Raw genomic sequence first — 16,478 nt, 5'->3', positions numbered from 1 at the left:
AGTATCAATTCGAAACCCGGTATCGGCAATATCGATATTTGTATCTGTCCGCCTCCCTCCAGCAAACAGCCACTTTAGCCTGTTGCCGAGATTAGAATCAGTGATGCTGGACAGAATGATGAGGCCAGGAAGGGTTGAAAAGGCAGATTAATGAAGAAAAGGCGTTGAAGAAGGAACTTGTTTCCACAAAACAGACACAAGCGGCTGCTAGTAGCTGATGGTTGGCATTTAGCAGCATTGTAGAAATATGGGGGCGATGTCCTATGTTCTTGGGCTCCTGTCAGTCAATCATCACTTTTCTTCTCTTTGTGGCGCCCCTGCTGAGCAACATAATTATTATGATAATATTGGCCTATTAAGAAATACAATCTGTCTATGCCCTTCCACCTTTTAAATGGCATGCCATACAGACGAGTCATCGTGTCACAGATGCTTACCATGCGACTGGGCTGGCAAATACATTTTTGTCGAATTTGAAAAAAAAAAAACCCTGTCCCCTAGGAGGAAGTATGGCAGAAAATAATTAAGCACCACTACTTTAAAGGGTTGCTATTGTATCCGACTGCTAAGCGACTCAATCACACACACTGCTATGCAAAGAAATAATCAGGCTACCGGAAGAGAAAAACAAGCCATGAGGGGAAAAAAAGCAAAAAGTAGGCAGTCAAATGCTTACTATGTTTTTTTGAAAAGGTTAGTTCAGCCCAAATGTGGGACGAAGCAGGAGTAGCGGGAGAGAACCCGCACACACACACACACACACACAAGTAACACACCACCCACAAAAAGGTCAAGATGTTTTATTTCACTAAAGCATTGTGTACTTCCACGTGTTGTTTTATTATTTTTGTCAAGAAAGTGGAAAAAGTACTTCACTAATCTTTATTGCAGGTATAATTACCGTAGTGTACAGCAAGGGGTGGCACCTTTGCATTGACAAGTTTTACATCCAGGGTGTGCTGCAGCCACTCCGCCTCATGTCCGTCACTTCCATCATTCTAATCCATCACCAGCGAGCTCCTCAAATGAGGAAACAACTCAAAGAAAGCCTGCAAGAAAACACAGAAAGGTGATTTTTTTTTCTATGGTTGGTATAGCTTTGTCATTTCAGTCTATTCAGTCAAACTAATATTTTTGCACATGCCATTTTATGATCATTTATATATTCTACTAATCTCTCAAATTGATGTGCAATGCATTATGCACATCATGTAAAAAAAGAACATTGTATAACTCAATAGCAAGAGAGTTGTATTGATGACTGCACCAACATCTCCTACACACTAGCATCAGTAGCTGGTTTGATACTCTACTTTGAGAATAGTATGGCTCTGTAGACATGCAATTAAAAGGCAAGGCTTGGTTTGACAACTCACCATTTTGTTGAGCATTTGAGTTCTAACAACATTTTAACTTTGGTTTTAGTATAAATTTTGCTTGTTGCTCACTGCAAGCTCGAGGGTGTTCATACTCAGCTCCACTCCATGAGAGAGACAGGTTCAGCAGCTTGCTCTGCATTTTATTGTTGTTTCCTGCACTTTTTTACCTTTATGATGGACTATCTTAGTAATGACTTTCTGAAATCCCTATTTTAACAATTCCCACATGTGAGAAAAGCGCATGTATGCGACATTTTCACTCTGACTTTGCATGACTTCTAGTTACAAATACATTTGCTTGGCCCCGACGTGTGTGGGCCTGTGACAACTGCGACCCAGCAATACCTCCAAACTAGCGATTTTGAAGGCACCTTTCAAAACATGATTTTCAGCATTCAAACTATTTGTATCAGAGACAGATTTTGACGGTCAGCTTGTTAGCTTTCAAAAGAGCCCAAAGCATCCACTAGAGGTGGTTCATGTACAGTTTACATTTACCTTGGGTATGATTTCTTTCAAGCATTTTAGACAAAAAAAAATTTGAATAGAATGAGTTAAAGCCCTCAAAAATGTGATTTACTTGTCGTAAGAATAATAATAATAACAATAATCATAACAATAATAATAATATAGCGGAACCTCGGTTTTCATAGGATTCAGTTTGAGGAAAGTGAATTTCCCGAAATATGTCTCAGTTTTCATACAGACAAACAGTGACCAAACAAAGAATCCATGCACTGGTGACTCAGTCCCTGTGAAGAATGGATAGTGGTCCTTTTAGAGTTGGGACACTTCAGAAAGATTCCGGCCAGGGAATCCTTGAATCATCTTGTCATAGACTGCACACAGAACGATCAATAACTCTGTATGCGTCTCTTTCCTCCCTCCTTTTAAGCACTGCGCTGTTTTCTGATGAGGCGGTTTTTTTTTGTTTGTTTTTTTTTTAGGACAGCTGTAAAAATGTTGCCAGAAGTGCCAGAAGGTTGATAAAGAAGGTGAGAAACACTATTGAATACAAGAAAGAAGTTGCAGTAAAGTACAAAGGTTGCGTCTGTTACAATAGGACTGTAATGTAAATAGTAGGTACTTTCAACACAGGTTGCAGGAGGAATGGTTTAACAGATGAGCCTAGCCAGTGTGTGTAATGATGATCGTACCTGCTACTCAAGTTTCCAATAAAGCTCAAGTGAGCAAATACACAGCTCTAACCATCCACACTCTTTAAAGTTAAATGAAAACTTCCCGTGGTTATTAGTTGTTTTTTTTTGTTTGTTTTTTTACATTTCCTATAGTAAAACGGCAAGGTACATGTTCATTTGTTCTACAGGGTGTATCCCCCCCCCCCCAAAAAAAAGACTCCCTCAAAAGTAGCCACTAAAGTTACAACTGAATATTTTGATGAAGTGTCTTTATTTGCATATGTTGGTATGGACACCATCCTTTGGTCCATACCAGAATTTATTGCAAAATTGCATGCATGACTGAACACCAGGCCGGTTTTTGCAAAAAAATTAAAGGGTTAAAATTTAAGGAAAAGTCATCAACTGTGATGCAAAATGAGAATTTTTATTCTTCTACGCTGCGATACCAGATTATTCCGACAACATTGGTCTTGTCATAAATGGTTTAATTGTTGGACCGTACTTTTTCCGCAAGAACATCAATGGTGACAACTATCTCCGAATGTTGAATGAGCCTGTCGTTCGTACTCTCAGAGGAATGCCGCGTTTTCGTGTTCAAGGAAATGGTCGGTTGGCACGTGCTTGGTGGGCCCAAGATGGTGCTCCACCACACTGGAGGAGAACTGTAACTGATCGGCTGACAGAGCTATTTAGTGACCATGTTATTGCTTTGAACCACCCAGTGGAATGGCCCCCCGAGGTCACCTGATTTGACACCGCTGGACTTTTTTCTGTTTGGCCATCTCAAATCATAAGTGTATGTCACACCACCACATGACCTCGACGACATTGAACAATGAATCGGAGCTAAAGTTAACATCCTCCGGAGGGCCAGGAGAATGATCAGGTGAGCAGTGCAAGGCATGGGGAGGAGAGCGCAACTGCATCCAAAGAAATGGAGGTCATGTTGAGTGAGGACTAAGTTGACAAAAACTGAAACAAAGGGTTAATTTGGGTATCGCAGCATTGAAGAACAAAACTTCTCATTTTGCATTACAGTTTAAGACTTTTCCTTAAATTTTAACCCTTTTTTTTGCCCACCAGAAAACGGGCATGTGTTTAGTATGGCATGCAATTATGCAATAAATTTGGATGATGTCCATACCAAAATATGCAAATAAAGACGTCATGAAAATATTACATTGTATCTCTAGTGGCTACTTTTTGGGGAGTCTACATTTTTTGTTACACGCTGTAGAATGCTGATATTTAGTTTTATATATTTTCACATTTTTGCAAATTGTGGTTACAGCAGAATAATGTGTTTATTTTCTCTTATTTTGTTAATTGATGGTTTCGTGGGTTTTTTTCCACCAAAAGTGATGTTCAATGTTCAGTTGTCGATTCATTTGTCATTTGTGATTATTTTTGCATAATTTTCTGCATGTAAAACTAATTATTGTCTATAAAAATGTGTTTTTTGTTAATATGTTTCTTTCTGCAACAAATTAATTGGATTTAAATTATTTTCTATGGGAAAATTTGCTTTGGTTAGGGTCCATTTTGGTTTGAGTTGGACCATCTGGAACGTATAAATGATGTTAATCAAGGCACCACTGTATTTAAATAGGGTACAATTGTTACCTCTACTAAAAATCTTTAATTAATTGCTTATCAGATTCTGACCCACGTTAAATTGATTCTAGTGCGTTTAATGATTTTAAATGTGAAGAATATCAAACCACACACCTTCAATTTTTCTACGTGCCCCTTAGTGGGAAAAGTTAGTATGATTACTGCGTTAACGGAATCGTGGAATTGGCCAATAAAAACAGAATTTACTGTTTAACGCGGAATCTGTCGGAAATAGACATAATGTGAATGAAACGCTGTCATCCTGAGGAGAAGGAACATTTGTGTGGGGAAGTATTTCTCCGGCAGATCATTCAACTGTGGTGGAAATGGCGACCTGAAACACAGGCGAAAGTTGGGGGAAGCTCCTCTTACGGAGTGTGAATGGAAGCTCTTGAGGTTAGCTTAGCTTAGCAGACTACGCTAGTGTGGCTGTGTGTGTGCGACTCAGGTGAGTTAGCATGTTTTCACCGTGTTGTGTTTTACCGCTTTAATGTAAGGAGCGTTTTACAATGCCCCCTGACAACGTGCAAGTTCAGAGCGAAAAAAGGACAAGAGGCACATTTATTCTTGCACCTAGCTTGTCTTAACCATCAACAGACATTCCGAACACACACAGAACACACTTCTGGCCTTTAAAATAAAAGCTCAGTTTGCCACATCTTGTCTAATAGTGTAAACAAAAAATGAGTAAATAAAAAATATATTAACGCAATTAGAATTACATCTGTGACTCCATCTTCCTTAATCACAAGCATGGGCATTACAGTTTGTTCAGGATTTTGTACTAATGTGTACAGAGGCTGACATCCCATTAGACAAGGGCCCTAAGTTAGGACACCCCGGGCATACAGAAATAAAGATTTGCTTTTCAGAAGGGGTTTTAAAAATCCTCACAGATAGTGAGTGCATTTCCTTGACAGATGGGGGGGGTACCTTAAAGAGCGTGGTGCTTTGCAATACGCTGGAGGTGCAGCACATCTCCCGGATGGAGTGCATGGAGAGTTGGGGAGCGCCAATGTCCACCACGGGCACACCAAGACGAGCAGCCAGAATGGGTCCGATGGTGGTTCCGCATGGGCTGTCGTTACGTACCATCACATCCTGCGGGAGCAAATGTGGGTAGAAAGGATACCCTATATTTCATTTATATATTTCAAGACCGGCAGATTTTGAATTGTTCTCTCTATGAACGAATGACCGAATGACTGATGAGTGCTCCTCTATTAAATGAATTGAGTTGTCACATGGCTGCAGAAACAAAGAGCATGAAGAAGTTGCCACAGCCTTGATGATGCAGACAGTACCTGAAGAGGAACACCGACTCGGCTGGCGACCTCTCGGACAACAGCAGCGGTCACAGCCGTGGTGGCGTAGCGCTGGTTGCTGTTGAATTTGATCACTGGACCCTGACAGAACAAAACCACAAATAATTGTTCTGTCAGCATTCTAATTTCTAAATATATCATTTGGTTTGCTATCATTTAACCTTGTGGAAGAATGGTCGATGGTTCTCCTCATGTTTCTCCCTGAGAAGATAAGATGTTAGATGAATTAACCCAACTCTTAAGAGTGTATGTAATCTGTGTGTTACTGACTGGTAGTTGGGGTGCACAGCGTGCGCCATGTCAGCACTGATCATGAAGGAGAGTGGCGCCGCCTGCTGGAAGGCGGTGGGGTTTGAGGAAGAGGCAGCCAGGCGACTGAGGATGAGCTCCGTTAGGTTTGACTGCGCCCCCTGAGCACTTTCTGAACCCACCTACACAACGCACAGACATGAAGAGGCTCTAAGCTTCTTGTTCCACGCTACAGTGGTACACTTACAGTATACTAGTTAAACAATACAACAAAGTAAACAATACCACACATCAACATAAACTGATAAATTTTTCATTGAAATTACCCCTTTGGCTCTAAAATTTAATGTCAACAAAAGCAGTTGACCATTTTTAGTGATGATAAGAACACGGTGGACCTTCTCAAACTGTCCGACCCCAAAGGAGTATCAAGAAAAAAGAAACTGGGAGCCATCTATTATTGTGATATCGCAAAAGTCCCACACGGTAGCCACTATAATAATCCCCAACAGGCATGACTCACCTCTTCGTTGTCATACAGCGTCACCATGCGGATGTTGGGATCTTTGTTCAGCGAGTCCCCCAAGCAAGACTCAATCAGCCCCTGACACAAGTCAGGAAAAACAGCATGGCATCATGATTGGCTGTGGAATGACGGTTATACAAAATACCTGTATGGCGCAGTAGCAGCTGTGGAGGTTGTCCAGGCGAGGAGAGAAAATGAACTCTTCGTAAACGCCACCCAGCACCTGCACGGATACAAGAGAAACAGCGTCAAATATCTCATAGGCCTGCAGGCTGTGGAGGTACACCAAGATGGGCTCACCGCCGGCAGAGTGTCAGCCAGACAGAGCTCGAAGTCCAGCAGGGCTTCTGGTTCAACTCCCAGCTCTGAACACAAAATCTTCACCAGTGCCGTGTGGTGTTTCTCGGCCTGAGGGGGACAAAAAACACATTTATGTTCAATGACTTTTGAAAACTTTATGTGTCATCAATATGATGTTTTAGTGCTGCTTTCACCGTGTTGGCAGCGTTGACGGCATCTCCTGACGATGTACTGCCTGTCTCCAGCTCTTCCTGGATGGCCGTGGCCAGAATGGGCACACTGATGAAGAAAAAAGCATGTGTCAGCAAAACTGGACCACAACGTGCATAGAGGTCTGTCCAAGCATCTACACCGGCTGTGTGGCTTTAGCAATGATAACATGAGCATATTAACCTTAAATGTCAATTAGCAGGTCACAGACATCCACCAGGGCCAAACTTTTAACAAAAATAGGAAAAAGCATGGGAGTGTCATAATTATGCTTGTTTGTCCCCGTTTGCTGGTTGTGTCGAATGACTGCACGGTGGGCAGTGCTATTATGTTTCTAGAGCAAGAGTCTCCAAAGTGCAACCTGGGGGCCATTTTTGGCCCACGGCTTGTTTTTTTTTTTTTTATTGGCCGTCGGCTTATTCTAAAAATAAAATGAATTCACTGCGTGAAAGCTGAAAAGCATTCACTTACCGTATTTTCTCGACCATAAGGCGTACTTAAAAGTCTTAAATTTTGTCCAAAATAATCAGGGCGCCTTATAATGAAACGGCGCCATCTATCCATCCGGGCAAGGACTACCGTGGCGCAGCAACATCCAGCGGATTACAAGGAAAGCTGGCCATCTTCCGCTTCTACTGCAGTAAAAACATTGCAGATAAACACATCCAGCCCAACTACATCACCAACATGGACGATGTGCCGCTCACTTTCGACATCCCGGTGAACCACACTGTAGAGAAGAAGGGGACCAGCACGGTAGCGATGCACAAAACGGGGCACGAGAAGTCGGCTTTTACTGTTGTACTTGGTTGCCATAGTAATGGACAGAAACTGCCACCTGTGGTGATTTTTAAGAGGAAGACGCTGCCTAAAGAAAAGTTTCCAGCCGGACCAATCAAAAGCGCTGGAAAGACAAGAAGATGGCTGAGTGGCTGAGTGACGTGTACGGAAAGAGACGGGATGTTTTTTTCCCACGCGTCACCGTCCCTGTGTATCTGACTGCATGCGCGCCCATCTGAACAGCCGCTGTGAAAAACCAAGTGCAGTAAATGAACTCGGAGCTTGCCATCATTCCGGAAGGCTTGACGAAGGAACTCCAACCGCGGGACATCGGTGTAAACACAGCTTTTAAAGTGAAGTTGTGAGCGGCGTGGGAGCGATGGATGACAACTAGCGAACACAGCTTCACTAAGACTGGGAGGCAGCAAGTTACGCTACAATTTGTGAATGGATTGTGGATGCTTGGGCTAACGTGTCTGATGCACTGTTCGAGCTTTCGCAAAAGCCAGCATCATTTCTGAGGCGCCGCACGGCAACGAGACTGACTCTGACAATGACGACAGGGAAGCTGGCGTGTTTGATGGAGAACTTGCCCCGCTGTTCATTTGGGATACAGAAGATGAGGACTTTGATGGATTTGTGGATGAGGATTGATCAAAAATAATGTGAGTACATTGTTAAATACTTCAATAAAGTACAACCCAACTCAGTTTTGCTCCCGCTGGCTTTTTAAAAACATACAATAGCATGCATGCTAGCGTATTGTAGCATCGCTGGGAGCACTTCCTGTTCCCCAGCGTGCTTTGCGATACTGTTTTGGTGCAAATGCTCTTAGTTACATGTTTGAGCTACATAGTTGTTAGTTATTGTTCTGCAAAAATAGCGGTAATGTCTTGTCTGTGTTTGCGTTGCTGTGTGATGTTTTTAGTGGTGCACCATGACTGAGACTGTTGTGTTGAGGGATGACCTTCCTGATTTCAAGTGGGTTTTACAAGCTGAAGGAGAGTTCTGCTCTTAATCTGTCCAAAGAAATAAAGCACTGTCGCTTCCTCACTGACTTTCTGAGCGACACGGTATGTTTTAGCGTGCATGCATGCTACGTATGTTTCACCATACCTGCGCCCAATAATACAGTGTTAAATACAAAAATATCACCTGTAACTGAGACTGCGCTTTTTAATACGGTGCGCCTTATGGTCGTGAAAATACGGTAATAATAAGCTGTTTTCAACTACGAAACAGCATGATTTAATGTGAAAACCCGTGATAGAGTGGAGGAGTGAATTCAAAGCACAAGTGGCGAGGGATTACTGTACTTTTAGCCAGATCGTGCCATTCTTTTAATTTTAGAGTAAGGATGCCAAGCGTATCTAGCATGACCTACTATTTCCCTTTTTTGCCATGTCAAAATGACATGAAAAAATGTCTGTTAAGCCAACTCCTTCGCAGTTACTCACAGGTGATTCTCCTTGTTGGGACCAAAGGAGTCGTTGACATCCCTCTGTAAGTGGATGGCCAGGTGAGGAATTCTCAGCAGAGGTCGTGGCACATGCACCAGCCGCTGTACAATCCTCTCATCTTGCTGCAAGACAACACACCAGCAGGAATGAATGCCTCTGATTCTGACCTGCAGTACGTGATTGCACCCATAGTACCTTAACCATGACACGCCCCGCAATGGTCAGGTCGCGATCAAACCATGTGTTCCAAATGCCACCACCGTAGCACTCCACGCCGACCTGCAGGCAGCCCTGCTTCATCCTCTTAGACCTTGGCTTCACCTAAAATGGAGTATGTTGGCATTTAAATTTGACCTAAACACGCATGGTCATTGGGAGTCATTCTCACCCTGAGACAGGGGCTGTCTGTGTGGGCTCCAACCATGGAGAAGCCGTTTCCAGGCAAGTAGCGGCCCCCAACAACAAAGGCAATGACACTGGAGAAGTTCCTGGTCACAAAGTACTGAAAAAGATGCAGAATTTAGTTTCAGCGGCTGCCATTACTGCAAACAACAAGAAGACATGGCCGATACCTTGCTGGATGGCTTGATGTCCCACTTCTCCATCTCCTTCAGCTCAACAAATCCCGCTTCCAGTAGACGGCGTCGACATTCTTCCACCACTGAAGAAGAAACACTCCTTTGAATCTTTCTTAAATATTCTCACTACATACTGTAATTACTCTATGTTGTATGGGTGAGTGATACTGCAAATTTTGGTATCAATCTGATACAGATAGGTACTTTTTACTTAACAAAAGAACTTGTCAACAATCTTATTTCTGAACAATTTACCAACATATTACAATGTAACAATAATTAAATAATAAAAATAAATAACAATAAAAATACATATATAAGAATTTATATAAGAATATAATATATATAATACTGCAATAAAGTAAATAATGATTATATAAGTAACAAAATAATAAAATAAATCATTTATTTCCTGTTATTACCAATAATTGTTTGAGCAAACTGAAGTCAATCCAGGTGGTCCTCCTTTTGCAACGTTTCGCCTTTAGGACACACCCCCACAAATTATTAATACTATACAAAAAGTAAACGCGAACAGTTACTTGCATGTGGCGTAACAATAAGTGGGCATATAATACGTAGTAGCACGTTGCTACACTTAGGAAGGACAACGTGACTTGTGCTCTTTGTACAAACTTTGAACAAACCTCCACTACACTACGTCTCCCAAGCATGAGACAGACTCTTCTGATGGCGGTGCATCAAAGGAAAGTGAAAGTGAAATTACGCATTCACTGTACTGTAAAATGCTTAAAAAGTGGAGAAATGCCGACCAACATTGGCTACATGCTTGGTCGAAGCCATTGGGCGACCCATCATTAAGGATAAAATGGTGTGCTTGAACATGTGAAGTGATCTGCTCCTATGAAATGGACAGTGACAACTACAGTGTACAGCACAGTGGTCTCATTATTGAGACTTCCTCCCAATAAGCATGTCCTCTCCCAGGCCCGTAACCAGGGCAGGCCACAAAGGTCCGCTTGGTTAAAAAAAAAAAAAAAAAAAAAAATCATGTCTCAGGCACATTCACACTCGCAAGCTTGATGTTGTCATTTTGATGATGTCGAAAATATGCATCAGAATAATGGGGGGAACACCAGCCCCCCCCCCGGTCCATCCAAAAGGTCTGTTCACTGTGATTTTTGCACCCCCCCAAAAAATATCTGGTTACGGACCTGTCTCCCTCCCTTGCAACACCCCTTCCAGTGTGCAAGACAAAGACGGGCTCTCTTTTTTTTAATTACAGTTTCATTTCATTCATTGTATTTGTTCTTTTTATTACAACATTTTACATGTCCTTCATGTGTTCCGTGCACAGTGTGAGTGTCTTAGGTTAAGCCATCCTGTGTCCATGTACTTATTGTTTGTAAACAATATACAAACATAGATGTATCAGCAATGTAAAAAAAAATAAACAACAAAACAATATAATACAGACAAAAAGAACTGAAAAACATTCATCTCATCTCTGATAGTATCGTTGGTATTATTGGTATTTGGGTCGACTCGCCCACCTCTATTTTGTAGGTGCTAGGCTTATTAGGCTACAGTGCAAAGGTGACATCTCGTGCAAAGGTGACATCTCTAATCTTATCTCGATCTTAAAAGATGTAGTTTGACCTGACCAGCACACAACTCACCGTACTAACATCAGCTTCACATAAAGTATTCATCTGAAGTACTTTTATTTCAGAAGGCACATATCAAGATTTCAAACCTCAAACTTTACCGTGAAATGGAGACACCCCTCTGTTGACAAAGTTTAAAAACTCTTTAGCAGCTGACTGCACGGCTTCCTTGGAGCTCTTCATTATTATGGACTGGGGGGGAAAAAAGAGTAACACAACTGAAAAAGGAATTTTAAAAAAAACCAAGAAACTACACATAAAAATGTATTTAGTTCTAGCTCGGGAATACTACTACTTTATATCATAGGGATTCTAGGTAACACTGTAAGAACTTGAATTTCGTGTCCAAAGTAAGTTTACGCAAACATTTGCTAGCTTACGCGACACAACAACCTTCTTCTTCGCCTCGCTTGCTCTGCGAGCTCAAGTCAAAGCTTAAGTCTCTGTCGAAGATGCACAGCCACATTCCACACAAAAACTCGTCGTTTACGTGGATCTTACCTGCATTCGATGGACTTTGAAATCATGAGCACTGATGTGATGAAGAGACCGGCAGCCAGTGACAGGAAACGTTCGTTGACTAAACAGTAGAGATCAGAGCGCAGTCTCACAGGGACATCTAGCGGTCAGGAAGTATATCTGCACGTGTTGCATTGCTGTAAAAAATAGATATCAGAGCAAACAAACATGATTTAGTTTCACCTAAGTCAGCTCCACAGAGCATTTTTATGTAAAAATGGCTTATTTTAATATAGTGAAGATATGGACATTATTGATTCTGTTTTGCTGTTTGCTGGATGTACTAATTATACTTCTCTTTTATGCTCTCTGCTGGATACTTTTCCTTTTTAACCATCTAAAACCTGATTGGCGGGTTGGTTGTCATCGGGATATAACCTTGAAAGTGACTCAGGGCAAAGGTGCACATTATAAATTTTATTTTATGTTTTTATGGTGGATATTTTGTGTTAAAATAAAACTACTAGAGATTCAAGAGTTTTATTGTCATGTGCATGGTAAAACAGCAGTTATACCATGCAATGAAAATCTTATTCTGTTCATACTCCCAAGAAAAGAAAGGAAACACAAGAAAGAATAAGAACATAGAAACATAAACACATAAACATATATACCAATAAATTAAGCAACAACAACAGAAGAGACATTAATACAAGCAAATAATACAAATAAATAAATAAATAAATAAAGTGCTATGAGTGTGTGCGTGTGTTGCGTGCGGCGTGTGCGAGTGCTTCGTTGAGAAGCCTGATGGCCTGTGGGTAAAAGCTGTTTGCCAGCCTTGTGGTCCTGGACTTCAAACTCCTGTAGCGTCTGCCTGACGGTAGGAGTGTGAATAATGAGTGTTGTGGATGTGTGCTGTCCTTGATGAGGTTGTGTGTTCTTCGTAGGACTCTAGTTTTATAAATGTCTTGCAGTGAGGGGAGGGCTGCCCCAACAATGTTCTGTGAGGTCTTGATCACCCGCTGGAGTGCCTTCCTATCACGTGTTGTACAGTTACCGTACCAAACAGTGATGGAGGCGGTAAGGACACTTTCGATAGTGCATCTGTAGAAGCAACTCAGGAATGTGGTGGACATGCCAAATTTCCTCAGTCTTCTCAGGAAGTACAGTCTCCTTTGGGACTTCTTCAGAATTTGTTGGGTGTTGTGAGACCAGGTGAGGTCCTCGCTGATGTGTGTGCCAAGGAACTTGAAGGTTTTCACTACTAGGGGTGTCACAAGATCACTAGGCCTGGGACAATAATAAATTAATTAATTAATCACGCAATAAATGAAAATGAACTCGAAATTTTTGCCAGCCTCAATATCTTGCCATGTGCATGCATACCTGTTTTTAGTGAAGAAGATTCACGTTGGTTTCAGCACATTGGTGCATTTGTTCCATAGAACAACCGCATGAACGGAGTGAGCCACTTTTGTCAGTCATATGGTCTCTTTGTCTCAATAGGTGGGGGTCGGGCCAATAGCATATGCAGAGTGCTGAAGAGTGGAATGTAGTAGAAATTATATTAGTAGATTGCAATATATCGTCATATATATTTTAATCGCACTTTTCTTAAAAGTAAAGTTAAAACCTCGTCACGTAGACCCAATCTCGTGTATGATCTCGTACCGTGAACTGTGTGTCTCGTGACACCCCAGAAAACCAACCCTAAAATGATGGACTGTTCATGCCTTTGTGAGAGGGGTAAATTTGCAAAATTAGCAGGGAACCAAACAATTATTTTCCCCATTCTTTTCATCCGTTTTCTATACTGTTGTACACCGTTGCCACAAAAGGGGCTGGAGATCTGATGCGGTCCATCCAGGACTGACTACCGAACCACCACAGGATGACACATAAGAGACAGACAAAAATTCACACACACACATTGACGCCTTCAACGAAACTAACACGCAACTTTTTGGACGGAGGGAGGAAGCCACAGTAACAAATAACAAATTCCACGACAGAAAGGCTGGAACCAGCTCTAATCCACTTGCTGTTACACACTGTGCTGACACACATTTGGGAAAAGAAAAAGTACAAATAAAACTACGAAATAGTTTTTTTTTAGCTTGTAGTTTGTGTTTTGCAAAAATAATGAATGAAAAATTAAAGTGGTCTGAATTTATATTACATTGCAATGTAATATTAGTAACATCTATGGGCTTGGTGCTTGTGAACAGAAGCCAGCCCTGAGAACCAGCATGTACCACCGACATGCATTCAAAGAAAACATTCCTAATCGAGAACATAGAGATCTACACACACACACACACACAGACGCTCATGAGCGGCACGTTGTGACAGGTCATGGTTGCTGCGATATCTTCGTCCTCACAAACAGCCTGTTGAAACATCACATTCTTGCATCACTTAAGGGTGTCAAATGCAATCGCACAGGGGGCCAAAACTCAAAGCCTACTTTAGGTTGTGGGCCAAACTGGACATCACTCCCCACCACACCCCCCAACTTTGTATCTTATTATTGATTCTGAAATTTTCAACACTTGTATATTTCTGCATATTGAATGTATTAAAAAGCTTAAACCTTTCTTGTCCTTTTAACCAACATAATTGGTGAATGAAGCACACGCACAGATGCTCGTTTGAAGTTGGAACATGACAGGACATGCCCAAATAATCGTAGTAGTATGGTCAGATTTTGAGAAAAAGTTTCATTAGCACTGAGAAATAAGCAAGTAAGCAGCCTACACACCTTTTATCCGCTCGTGCAGTGGCAGGATTGGAACGTACCAATATAATGCACCCCTGTGGTTGCGTTTTCAGATAGGGACAAAATGCATGGGTTTTTTCATGTCCATTCATTCCCGCTTGAAATTTGTACTTTCCAATAGTCCGCATTTACACAACTATGGTGGTTTGGCGGTGCAGTTCGTTTCAATTAAGTGATTGTTAATCGAGCACCGCTTCGTCATTCTCTCAATGTCCTGGCAAAAGCCACAGCATTTTATATCAACACAAAAACATCACAATCCGTGAGATGTGTAACCTGGAAGAGTTTGTAGCTGTGGAAATGGGCAGATTGTGCATTTGCTGTAGTTAAAATGATTACTTTTGACTGTCTTATGCCTCTTTCGGGTGTTATTTTGTACAGACAGGGTGTAATAATGAAAGTGCTGCCATTTTTAGTCCAATGTTCATTTGGTCTATCTATTCATACATTTGAATACACAGTTGAAACTGTCAGGTATGAAAAACTAGCCAACTCTGGTCTGTAAAAAAATAACTGTTTAGAATGGCTGCCCTTTTTGGTTGTGTACAATTAAATTATTTTGAGTTCTGGTCTGAATATGGCACCCTTATTAAGAATGGATGTGAATTTCATATATACAATATTGTTTCCACTTTTAAAATTTAAATGCCAGAGGAGTATACCTTATACCTGAGGAATCATGTAATTACGCAGATCGCTGTAAGCACTGTGTTTGATAAGGGCCATGAGGCGGGCCAACTCAATACTATTTTGCAAACAGTTCCGTGGGCCGGATGAAATAGCAGCGCGTGCCGGATTTGGCCCCCGGGCCTGAGTTTGACGCGTATGATATAAGCAATTGTCAACGTAACCTCTGTTTGCACATTTACAAAGGATTTTTTAAAACAAAGTCAGCTATTTATTCTTCTGTTTTCATATATTTCATACTCTTATCTAACAGAGCTGCTGCTGTTCTATGTTTTGACTACAATGAAAATAAGCCTTTCGTACATGCACAAATCCTTCTTCTGGCAGCTAACAAAAAATAAATTGGTGCATTTTGTGGTGGTAGCATCGAGGTTAATGGTACCATTCTTTTGTTGATAAGCTTACTTTGCATTGAAAAGAAAGTCACTGTGTACATGTTTAAATGCTGTGTAAGTAGTCAGTAGTTAAGCCATTGTTGTCATTTCATGCTGCTTGGCGATAACAATGAAGTTGACAATACCCTAACATGTTGACATACACTCGCAGGTGTTCCTAAACTTTTGGAGGGGAGTGTAAAGTGAACCATTATTCCTAGAAATGACCCCTTGGGCTCTGCAACTTAGAGGTTGACCACGTATGAATAGAGGTCGACTTAAGCAGTTGACCATGTACTCTGTCTGTATGTAAGTGTCGACATACAAGGTCAAGAGTGTTTGTCAACGTCGACAAAAGCGCTTGACCAAGTATGTCGACACTTAAGCGACCAACCATCTATGTACAGTAGATGTCGACAAAATCGGTTGACCACTTAAGTCAACATCGAAAAAAAGAGCTTGACCGTGTATTGGATGTCAACGTCAACTTAAGTGGTTGACGTACTGTATGTCAACGTCGATATACATGGTTCACCGCGTATGTTAACGTTGACAAAAGCAGTTGACCATGTACAGTATGTCAGCGTAAAAAAAAAAAAGGTTAACTACGTATGTAGATGTTGATAAAAGCGGTTGAACACTTATGTGCACATTGACAAAAGCGGCTGACCAACTATGTCGACTTTGATAAAAGTGGTTAACCACGTATTGTATGTCGACGTCAATAAAAACGGTTGGCCACGTAAGTCGACGTCAACACAAGCGGTTGACCATGTATGTCAACGTCAACTTAAGCACTTGACTGAAGTGTGTCAATGGCAACTACAGCGGTCGGCCACGTACGCTATGTCAACATCGGAAAAACGTCAATTTAAAAGGTCGACCATGTAGACGTCGACATAAGCAGTTGACCACGTATGTCGACGTTGTTAAAAGCGGTTGACCACGTATGTTGACCTAATCGGTTGAGCACATACGTCAACAA

At 41.5% G+C, this 16,478-nt stretch overlaps 1 protein-coding gene across 2 annotated transcripts; it reads right to left on the bottom strand.

Annotated features, from left to right (window-relative positions):
- Positions 1–13: 13 nt before the first annotated feature.
- Positions 14–11,847, bottom strand: dnpep (aspartyl aminopeptidase). Of its 2 annotated transcripts, XR_008572149.1 has the most exons (16): positions 11,693–11,847; positions 11,293–11,383; positions 9,558–9,646; positions 9,374–9,487; positions 9,181–9,306; positions 8,983–9,107; positions 6,730–6,814; positions 6,536–6,643; positions 6,381–6,458; positions 6,233–6,313; positions 5,731–5,891; positions 5,622–5,661; positions 5,440–5,541; positions 5,069–5,236; positions 902–1,049; positions 14–320 (listed from the first exon to the last, which is right to left on the bottom strand). XR_008572149.1 is itself a non-coding variant. In XM_054783433.1 (15 exons), the coding sequence occupies exons 1-15, from the start codon at positions 11,696–11,698 to the stop codon at positions 999–1,001; spliced, it is 1,425 nt and encodes a 474-aa protein (XP_054639408.1). In that variant the 5' UTR covers positions 11,699–11,847; the 3' UTR covers positions 786–998. The 2 variants fall into 2 exon arrangements, 1 of the variants encoding a protein (XP_054639408.1); XM_054783433.1 differs by lacking the exon at positions 14–320 and having other exon boundaries at positions 786–1,049.
- Positions 11,848–16,478: the final 4,631 nt, after the last annotated feature.

This window comes from Dunckerocampus dactyliophorus, chromosome 1, assembly GCF_027744805.1.
Source record: "Dunckerocampus dactyliophorus isolate RoL2022-P2 chromosome 1, RoL_Ddac_1.1, whole genome shotgun sequence".
Classification (NCBI taxonomy): Eukaryota; Metazoa; Chordata; class Actinopteri; order Syngnathiformes; family Syngnathidae; genus Dunckerocampus; species Dunckerocampus dactyliophorus.
This window is presented reverse-complemented; position numbering and strand designations above follow the sequence as displayed.

What these genes read in the sequence shown, in the direction of transcription:
- dnpep (XM_054783433.1), bottom strand. An exon ending in AGGGGTGTCTCCATTTCACG is followed by an intron (nt 9,647 to 11,292) that starts GTAAAGTTTGAG and finishes TTTCTTCTTCAG; the next exon opens with TGGTGGAAGAATGTCGACGC. An exon ending in CCGTCAACGCTGCCAACACG is followed by an intron (nt 6,644 to 6,729) that starts GTGAAAGCAGCA and finishes TGTCCCCCTCAG; the next exon opens with GCCGAGAAACACCACACGGC.